At 29.8% G+C, this 11612-nt stretch overlaps 1 protein-coding gene across 1 annotated transcript in view; it reads right to left on the minus strand.

Annotated features, from left to right (window-relative positions):
* Positions 1-5670, minus strand: part of 5-HT2A (5-hydroxytryptamine receptor 2A) — a 66585-nt gene extending 60915 nt beyond the window's left edge. Inside the window, exons 1-2 of the mRNA XM_035079267.1 lie at positions 5185-5670; positions 76-367 (exon numbers count right to left, since the gene is read on the minus strand). Coding sequence (XP_034935158.1) covers positions 76-367; positions 5185-5535 — 643 coding nt within the window. The 5' untranslated portion in view covers positions 5536-5670. The remainder of the gene's footprint in view (positions 1-75; positions 368-5184) is intronic.
* Between the last annotated feature and the right edge of the window lie 5942 nt (positions 5671-11612).

An 11612-nucleotide genomic window follows, 5' to 3' on the forward strand; every position in this document is an offset into this window, starting at 1 on the left:
TACATAAATAAAGAGAAAGTAAGTGATTCAGTTTGTGGCATAATGACGTAGACATTAAATTAATGAAATACTTACCAAGGAAACCAGGTATCGCACCCAACGGCATGACAAAAAGGCTCACTAGTAAGTCAGCCACTGCGAGAGATAGGAGGAAATAATTAGTAACGTTGTGGAGACGTCGGTCGAGACATACTGCAAGGCACACAAGGATGTTGCCTAAACCGCCAGCTACAATAAAGACCGCTACAAAGAGAAAGCTCCAATCGAGCTTACGACTCTTTGCTGACTCTATTTGACGATTGCGATACAAACAAGACACCATCAAATCGTCTGTTGTTGTATTTCCCATCAGAGAGCACTCGAAAATCTGTGAAATGTAATTTTTTCCACTATATAACTGATATACTATTATTTAGTCGGATAGAAAATTACTCATTAACTTTAACTTGTTTTCTTTGTATTTTAATTCGTATGCTGATTTATTGTCATTATTAAGCTCGATGAAAGTAGATTTATTTTATTTAGTAAAGTCAATTTGTAATATTGATGTATTTCAAGTCAACATGGAAGTGAAAATATGAATTAAAAAAGAAAAACAAAATTAATTGGTTTGGAGAGAAAATTTTTTTTGCAATTTATTAATATCAGAATTAGAAATACCAGAGTGATAAATACCTAGAGGTGATGAATCACTTTTTTCACGTAAATTCAATATACGCCGGTTGTTTTGAAAAACAAAGTTTGTCCATGTTTAACCTGTACTATTGTTTGGGAATTTTATATTAGGACAGTTTTAATATCTTAACTTCTATAACACTGTTTTGAAATTGCCCTAAAATTTTCCAATAATGGTCCAGATATTAATTGGTAATTTATTACAATCCAATAATGGATCAATTGTAGCTTTTTTAAAATTGATATACAAAAAAAAAAGGATTGATTGAAAATTATAAAATGATAAAATTTTTCTTTCTATTTCGTAAAAATTTCTCTTTCACCCTAAACAGGGTTACAAAATACATCCATTATTGGTTACCATAACTACACGCAGAGAAATGTATAGTAAAAATTACCTTAAATTTTATGGTAATTTGGTGACACTGCAGGGCGAGGGTAAAAATTACCGTACACATTGTAAAAATTACTGTGCACATTGATAAAATTACTAAATGGCATAGTAATTTTTAGGGTAAAAGTAGATTAAAAATAACTAGGCAGTTTAGTAATTTTAACAATGTGCACAGTAATTTTTACCCTCACTCTGCAGTGTTACCCAATTACCATAAAATTCGGGGTAATTTTTACTATACATTTCTCTGCGTGTAGTATTACACGGAGAAAAAATTCCAATAAAAATTACCGTGCTCAGCACAACAATCCACGCGCAAATGTCAATTCCCTAAAAATTAAGACAACCTTCAAAGAAAAATTAGTAATCCTTTTAAAATTTTTATTATAGATTCAATATTTATTAAGAAGAGTAAAAGTAAAAATTCTTATGCAGCACGGTAATATTCGATAAATATTAATTTTTATTCAAACTTTAAACAAAAATTAGTAAGTGACTAGAAAAAAATGAGAATCTGTATATAATTTATTATGATCCGTGTGGTAGGAAAAATTCGGGTGCTCTCCTATAATTTTTTCTATTCTCGAGAGTTTCCGTGCTGGGTCGGGAATCTTCGAATTATCGGTCCAACACAATCTTTCTTTGTATTGTAAGACCGTTCACACAATCAAAAATATAAGCCGTAAAACGTACAATTTAAGACGTACGCGTGCATACTAACATCATAATAAGTTAAAAATTGGTTTGTACGCATGCGTACATCTTACGGCTTTTGTTTTTGATTGTGTGAACACCCTCAGTGCTATAGTTACTTTTTCCATATTGTAAACAAAGATGACATTCATATTTTTCGTTACGATTCAATATTGGCGGCAACACGTTATATCTTAACAATTTATGATAAGCTTAAACGGATTGACGCGGTGGACTCATGGGTAAGCGTCAGCTTGACACACGATGGGTCGCGGGTTCGAGTCCCGGCCGAGACAAAAGTCATTTATATGATTTTCTCGGGCCACCGTGAGCGGGAGAGGAAGATCTCTTCGGAGAGCCGGGTGGTGTGTATCGACGACACAGGTTTTCTGCGTAAGATCCCGATCGTAGGGATAGGGGGGGGCAGTATTGTAAAACGTGTGCCGTATTTCATTCCAACGAATTAATTAGTTAAGAAAGTTAATTATCAATGAACCTAATTTATTTATTTATTTGTTTATATAACCAAAAAAATTATCACTAAACTTAAATAAAATTGTTTGTCGGTTACGTAGTTATCACAGCTAACGTTACTAAATTTTCAGGTGCTGTGGAACACTAAATTTTCTGGTGCTGCCAAAGTAATTTTCAAAAAACTGAATGATACATTTTCTTATGTAACTTATAATTTTTGTATGTTGATCATTACTTTTTACTTTTCAGTAAGTTTGAACTCACATTCTTGAGCAGCACGGTAATTTTTGTATGTATTTTTAAATAAAAATTAACGGAATTTTTTCTCCGTGTAGTCTACACTATAAAATCCGAGGCGTGTTACAGTAAACTTATCTGCACGTATTCAGCGTTAATCAGTGTAATCATGGGAAATGATTAGACCAATACTGAATGATAACGCTAATTTATTGGACCTTGCTTTAATTGTAAGTGTTTTATTTTAATGCATTTAAATTTTTTTTAAATAAAACTTTATGATTTGCCGTGATGGAGCCAGGTAAATTTTACTCTGTACCCGAGCTACTCTGAATTGCAGGGTAATTTTTACTTTATCCTTTTTTCGGTATTGTAAACTAAATATTCGGGTACCCTAGCAACAGTATTTATACCATATATTTATGCACCGTAGTATTTCTAGTGCACAACAAATCCAAAATCTCGTCACACATGTTTAAAATCCACACATATAATGTATAATGCCATCAATAAATTACAGTAGGATTCCTCGGCAATCTACGGCATGGGAGTAAAAATTCCTGGGGAAATAAACAGAGTGGTGATAACTAATTCTCCATCCAAAGAGGGAAATAAGAATCTAGGTTCCTCGATGGTCGAGGAGTCCTACTGTAAAGTAATTTTGTAGCAACTTTTTACACACATACACTACAAATCTGAGTGTTGAGAAACTAAACATTTGATGTGTTTCTAATGTTAAATTCCATAATCAAACTCTAGCAGTTTTAACCCTTAAATGCATGATTTTTTCTACTCAAAAGGAAAAAAATATAAATGATTCAAAGTACATATTTTTAGATGTTATTATTGAAAAAACCTTTGACAAGACGATTGTTTTTTTTAAGAAAATAACATAAAACAGACATAAGTAAAAAAACATACTAAAATCATAATTAGAAAATATGAATATTTATCGATATAATGTACCGGTATCAGTACATTCCACACCTAGGGGGGAAAGTAGAAAAGCTCAAATCACGTGTAATCCCCGAGCCGAAAGCAAGAATGGTAAATACGTGGTTTAAGGTAGTCTGATTGGCCTACTTAGGGCCGAATATGATTTTTCATCATACCTGCGTGGTAATTTGAACTCTTTTCCAATGGAAAAGTGAACTTTCCGCACGGGTATGACGCAAAATATATTTTATGTACTAAGAAAAGTCCATTTAATTTAATTTTAATCACAAACAGAATTTTTCAACATACTGTAGATGGAGAGAATTTTTTCACTAAATATAGGTGCAAAAAGTGAAGTCCACTTTTTGAAATTAAGAAGTAAAGATATTTCTATATGATAGTAAATTTAGAGTTCTTGTAAGTAAACTTGAAACTTAAAAAGTGTCTTAGTAAAAGAATTACTTAGGATAACTCAAAAATTAATTACGACAACCCAAAATTCACTATTGAACAGAAATATTTTTACTTCAAAATTTCGAGCATGTACTTGTCATTTTTGCTCTTACATTTAGTGAAAAAATTCTCTCCGTGTAGTTCGCACCAAAGACGTTCCGGTAATCGAAAATGACAGTTTCATTCCCGCGCTCTACTAATACCCTTATTTTTTTTACACACTTGAAAATAATACAACAAGACATCATTACTATACCACCGAGTCTTGAGATTAGTAATTATAAATGTGTAATAGGAGCATAAATTTACCGTTTCATTTTTGATACGCTATGCATTTAAGGGTTAAACGTTTCTTACCGTTTACCAAAATGATATAGTTTCTCTATAGTATTTATTGTAAACTGTAAGTATTTAATTATTACACTGTAAATCCTAAGATTCTACAAACGTGTTAAAATAACACACATTAAGTGTGCTTAATGTAAAATATCCATAAACAAACAATACATTATTTGTAGACACTTTTTACACGTTTCACAGCATGTGAAAAATCTAAAATTGGTTTACGGTTTTTAACATTGAAAAGGCTTAGCGTGTTAAAAGTCTCTACAAGAATAACACACTTGAATTTGCAGTGTAAACATTTGAATTTAGCTGGATTCATAGTGTAAGAGTGTGTGAAAAATTCACACACGTAGAATAGTTCATTAACGGAGTTATATACGTAACATACATCAAATGAATGAATTTCACACGTGTGTGAATCATCTCGAATTTACAGTGTGTAGACGAATATAAACGTTGTTTTTCTTTCTCTTATATACCTCACGAATACTTTTTTTTTCACTCGAAACTGTACACCATTTTTACACTTATTTTATCTCAGCAAATATATTCACTGTGTAATTATGAAATTTTTTAGGTGTAAATATTTGTATAAATATACATCACAAATTATTAGTGTGGTGGTAAATTTGATGTAAACGACAAAAAATAATGTATCGTGTACGGAGTGTAGACCTGGTGTGAACACCAAATCGACGTAATATATGCAAAATGTAGACCTGGTGTAAACATAATGTTATGATTGAAATTCAGTGTGTTGTGAATGTAACAATAGTGTGAATCTAACAAAAAGACATCGAGTATTTGTAATGTCTTTATGGTGTAAACTCTGTTGCAGGGGTAATTCATTTCTATCATCGAATTTATGAAAAAAATTTGAACAAACCAATAATCAAAAGTGAGAAATGAATGAATGTTTTTTAATGAGATTCTCTTAATAAATTTTTAAAAAATTATTAGTCAATTATTTTACTTACATCAGCAAGAAAAGTTGAATTGCAATCATTTATTCTTGGGATCCGTGACAAAAATGCTCCCTCAATGTTTTCCAGTCCATTCAGTACAAGAGAAACGTTAATTTGACATTCAGAGTAATCACATGGTCGACAAAATAAGCTAGTATAGGGCATTCCAACAAAATAACTGTCTGTGTCAGTTGGTATCGTGTCGTTGATGTGCTGTACCATGCATAAGTGGTCATAATCAATGGGTATGAATCCACATTGGTCTGTACAACTGAAAAGCCCAACGCTGCTAATGTTACAAGGTATTTGATGGAGCATAGCCGTCAATTCACTTGTCCAAGCTGCGACGTTACCTTCGAGCATGATGACTCCACCTCGACGTCCATATAAATTGTAAATATTCGTCAATCACATGCTCAATCCAGCTGTATCATCACTTGATGTCTGACTGCATCGTGTTTGTTTCACTTTGAGTTTCACCTTCATCACTTGTTACTTATTATTCTTGATGTTTATTGTTATTAACGATTTTCCAAATTTCCAAAAACAAAAATAACATTAAATAAACATATCCGGGCCTGAAGAAAGAAACTTCCGTTTATCAACAAAAACTTTCTAACGATTTTTTCAAACTGTGGAAAAGTTTGAAGAGTTGCCAAATTGTCAATGTGATAATGTTTTTTTAATAAAACGTCTTATCTCATACAGATTTCAAAATTTCTTTTTAAATAACGAACAAAAAAATAGCAAGTTAAAAATACCAATTTTAAGAATTCAATGCTTGTAAAAAAAGCACAATAAAGTAAGAATAAGAAGCTTTGTTCGTGACCTTTACTGAAGTTTCATCTTTCTATTCTTTGAGCTCATTACTTATTTCAAAAGTATTTTATTGAATAACTGATAATTTACATTCCTCGAATAGCATTACAATAAATGGAGTAAAATAGAGTCAAAGAATGTTGCAAAGGTTGCAATCGATATAACGAAACTCAAACTAGTTCAATGATGGGTACAATGAATGCATTGCAAAGTGGGAACTTTGGAGATTTAATAGTATCCCTTTGACAATCCTCAAGAGAACAATTTGATCATTAGTAACGTTTCTAAAGTGAAAATCATTTTTTTTTGTTCATTTAATCCAAAGATCAATAAAACATCAAAATGTTCAACTTTTTTTAGCATCATTTATATGCATTCTAGAAAACTAAATTACCATCATACATTACTTCCAATTTATCTACATCAGCATATGTAATTTCACGAAAAAGTATTTAGTAATAAAAAATTAATTAAATGGTGGTCGTAAAAAAAATTTAAAGCATTCTAGATATAGATATTTCATGTTTATCCTACATTTTAATATCTACTTTTTCACCATGAGAACTTTTTATGTCACTTTTATTCTTAAATTAAAACAAAATTGGTCAAGTTTTATTGAAAAATTAAATACTTTCTAAAATTTATTTATTGTTTTTCTTCGTTAATTTATAACATTAAATTATTTATCATTTCATCAGGATTCTAATTTTGCTTTTATCATAATATTCATCATCACATTAGCTAATTTTCTATTTGGCAAACCATTTCAACACATCAAATAAAATAAAAAAATACAAGAATAAATGAAATACTTAAAAACTGGAGATAATTGAAGTTTACGATTCCATTGGTCAATTTTTTTACAACCTTGTGTTAGTATGATCAAACTGTTGTTTTCCATTTAGAGTTGAATGTTATCAAAACTGAGTTGTGGAACTCACAAATAAATTTTTAGCTTTTGATTTTCGTCTATGTCAGAAAGACACTGCGAGTGGATGATTCTAGTAGAGGATATGAAGTAAAAAATAAAAAAAATCAAGAGGAAGAATTGAATGAAGAGGAAATAAATACAAAACTTGTGGAGGAAAGAATTTTATAGTTCCTCAGTAATAACATTCGTATGAACTTTACGATTTACTATCAAGAATCTTGACTCAATGAGTATCACAAAAACTTTGCACGTTTGTACACACTTTTCTTTAACAAGAAGTTGTCGAAATAAAGATTCGATCATGAAAATACACTATAAAAAAAATCTCTTTTTTTCTTCTTTTTATTTCCGCTTGTAAACTGGCAATCTGGAACAAAGAAAAGATTATAAATTTCATTTATCCACATGAACATCTGCTGTTAATTTATGGTATCATCTTCACTATGTATGATTACTCAAAAGAAAATTAAAACATAAATCATTCACAATTTATGGAAAATCAAGGTCAAAAGTTAGACTGTACTCAACGAAATTCAGTAACCAATTTATCTGATGACACTTTGGTAGCTGAGTACCTTAACTTTTGTTTCAATCAAAATAACTGGAACTAAGCGATACTCGTCAACTTCAACCATCCACTTGGTCATTTTATTAACAATCTACTTGTTAACTCTTTTTTAAAAATAATCTAAAGATTTATGCTATTAAGTATCTAAGTAATTTTGAATGATTATCTAGTTATCGTGTCTAAATGTATTATGAAATTTTTATAAATAAGATTTTGTTATGAAACAAATTTCCTGCTGTTGATGAAACACAAATTGCATTATTAGTTTCAGAAAAGAAAACATCAATTTATTAAGTTTATTTGTCTAAACAAAAAAACAACGTGTATACAATTAGAGATTGACATATGTAATAATCAAGGTCTTGAACACTAATGAATAGATCAGTTGTTAATAGAAGCAGAGATGCTTTTATTTTAGTCTTATGTATTTCAGTTCACCAGTCACATTCGAAGAGAAAAGACATGCCTTCCTGGATTGCTCAAATGAAGAGCCAAACTTGATTAATCAATTGATTGATGTAATTGAGGAGTAATACTACAAAAATAATTACATTTATTTACCCCTTATAAATTCAATAAGTAGAATTAATAGAATATTTATTTATAGAGTGAGTATAGAATTGATTATTTATTTAACTTTCAAGACTCTAACTGTCCCATGGGGTATTTAAAATTAGGATGTGTTATAAGTTTTCATGATCAACTTTCTTTGTAACTCAATGTTAATGTTAAATATTAATTACAATTCTATCTCTTCTTTTTGCAAGTTAAGGACTTCATCATAATGTAATAAATGACACCATGTTTCAAAACTTCCACTATAGAGCTTCCAGGGCCAATCCTTCTTACGACTTCAACCAATACTTCAACACCTGGTCCTAGTCCAGATCTCTTCCATTCATAAATTTCCCTTGACTCAATATGCACGCAATATTTTTATTTAAATATTAGTTTTCATTTAATAATCCAACTTCATTCATGAGTATAATTGTTCTGTTTTGAATGATTAATTCATATGTACATGTAAGTCCTATACATATTCAACTATTTATAAATAATCAGAAATAATTTAGAATATTTAAATCCAATTTCTATCCTTTCAGAACTTTTGTATATGCAAAGGAATTGTAATTTTCATTTTCCAAAGAAAAACTTTGAGAAAATACAATTAATAATACAGTGAATAATGAGATTTTATTGACTTTGATTTTAATCATGAATGGGAAAAAAACGATTAAAAAAAGCACATAAAAGCTTTTCGAATAAAGGTGAACTTGCTACTTTCATCATTTTTTTTAAGCCAAGAAAGTTGAGGGAAGTTTTTATTAGATTTTTTTTATTATTGAAATTTTATTTTTAAAGTGAAAAGTAATTCTCTCAGCATGATTTGCCCTTAGATTTCATTAATCAGTTTTTGTAAATACGAAAGCCGGAACAAAGTAATAGGGCAAACAGTCCACGGTCGATCAACTAAAAAAGCATCCAAGAAGTGAGAAATTTAATTAAAAGTAAATTACGGATATGCAATAAAAAAAAGGTAAAAAAGAAAAAGCTATATGTGTACACAGGTACATTTTACCCAGTAAATAACAACTCTCAACTATATTTTATTAATAAATATCTTTAGAAGTAAAACTAAACATGTTTCATGAATCTTCTTAGTTTGTTGAGCTGTAATAAAGATTGTTTACCTCAAGGGCTTTACTTTATTTCTCCTTTTTTCCTCTTTTTGTAACTGTGTTACTTAAAATTTGCCGTTATATTTTCCTATTCTTTGATTCAACTCCACTTGAAGTACTTATTCATTCATCAGAATATCAATTCAATATTGATTATTTAATTTTAATTGAAAATTTTTCAAGCATTCAAAAATGTAAATGATGACAGCAAAATGATGGCAAATATAAGCAGCACAACATTAGAAGATGTAACGATAAAAATAAAATTCAAGATTGATTGATAACAGCATGAATTTTTCATACCATAACTTGCTACAGAATCTATTTCAATTGAACTTCAGTCGAATGCTATCAACTATTGATAACTTTACTCTGATATTGCAATTTATTCTCAAGTAAGGCCAAGTATTTTGAGCTTTTAATTGAGTATTTTATTATACTTTTTTAACTAGGACTTTCCAAGGCTTTCATCATTGATGATGACTAGACATAATTCCTAGCCAAAATGAGACAAGAAAATAAAAGTAATCCTTTTCTTTTAAATACACAAATAAAATCATGATTCACCAAAATACGACATTGAAAGAAATTATCGGGAAAGTTTCGTTATTCAATTCATTTGATTCATGACCAGAAAGGGGATTTGAAAGGTAGTTGCAACATTGCTGTTTCCTACTGTGTTTGTAGTAACTGTTGAGTAAAAGTTGAAGCTTTATTTTACGTTACACTCGAAGGTTTTAGGGGTTTCAATACTTTCTGATGATTTTATTGTAATAAATAAAAAAAAATTAAAAACTTGTCTACTAGGTTGATGGAAATGTATGCATAACGTGGGATTGCATTAAGTAAGAGCTAATCCTTCACAACTGAATCACCATATTCGCTAATAAAATAATCCGTTCGGTTAATCGTGAAATAAATTTACATTTTAATTTTCGACAAACACTAAATTTATAATTCTACCATGTTTAAACTGAATTGTAGCTGGGATTTATTAGCTTTCGTTATTATCAAAATTTAGTTCAAAATTTATGATAAATTAAAAAAAATTATCATTCCAATTCATATGTCAATTTATTTCAATTAATGCTTTTAATGTGTTTTGATAACAATATTACTATTATCAAGCCATTAAATCATGCAATTTATCCTTTAATTTTTAAGTATCTTAATCATGTTTATTCAGGAAAGACCAAGGTAAAATGAAGATCCTAAGAAAATATTTTCATTTTTTTCAGCTGTAATTCAGTTTGATTGTTGTGTATAAAGAACAGAATAATTTTTTTCGAATGCTTTATCTCTTGTACATTATACTTTTACCAGCTATTCTATCTAGCCATCATCTTACTTAGCTTTACTTTGACATTTACATAATTACTGTGCATAATTTTCATGGGTTTAATAATACTTACTGTGTCTTATAATAAAAATTATCATTTAACTTACCATGAATGAAATGAATTTAATAATTTCGAGTTTTATGCTAGCAACTGTCTAGTTAATAACTAATTAGTTAATCACGGGACATTTATAAGTTGTAATTTCTACAAACTCAATATGGAGTTGACTGTTGGCTATGAGTTGAGTAGCATGAGTTAATTCAATAATTAATGCTAAATCAGATCTAACGTGGTTCTAAAAATACCTCAATAGTGGAATTGACTGAAATTCTAATACTGAATGGATACATTAGAATGTTGTAACTGAGATCACGAGAAGCTATTGTTGCTCAAACCATTTCTTGAATTATTTCCAGCCTCGATTGGACAGATATTGAACTTGGTTCAGATACAGAAAATATTCTTGAGTTTCAATTAAGTGCTAATTGGATGAATTTTTCGTTTTTTCGAATGTGTTTTGGGTCGGAATAATTTTATTTAGCATTTACGAATCACTCAATATGAATGATTAAGATATTACTAGTGATTTAGATGAGGCATAGGCAACGTTTTTTAAGTCAGAGTATCTTTTAAGATTAAGAGTACTCGTATAATTAAGTCCACAATGAAAATTATATTATGTAATCCAGATACCGAGTAACAGTTACTCTGAGGAGTACCACTTACCTATGCCTGATTTAGATACAAACATTGAGGTAATGTTTGTATCTACATTCAAGAAATCTAAGCTGTCACGTAATAATATATCGATCATCGTCTCTCAGCCCTTCAATACTTTAATCGATACGTTATCGATGCAGAACCAGAATTATCTACTGACCCATTTATTAATTAGTCTTGCATAAATTATCAGTGGTAGCGTTCTAATCAGAACGTGTTTGATAAACAAAAACAGTAGAAATCGCCATTGTCATATCAATTGGCAACAATATTCTGGACCATTGTTCGACATCATATGAATGCTCTGTTAAAAGCTTAAAAGTTAAACTTTAGTTTATATCGAAAGAAATGTTTATATCGAGGAAGCCAGCTTCCCAGAACTA

This window comes from Chelonus insularis, unplaced genomic scaffold, assembly GCF_013357705.1.
Source record: "Chelonus insularis isolate UGA/USDA-ARS -01 unplaced genomic scaffold, ASM1335770v1 contig_23_pilon, whole genome shotgun sequence".
Classification (NCBI taxonomy): Eukaryota; Metazoa; Arthropoda; class Insecta; order Hymenoptera; family Braconidae; genus Chelonus; species Chelonus insularis.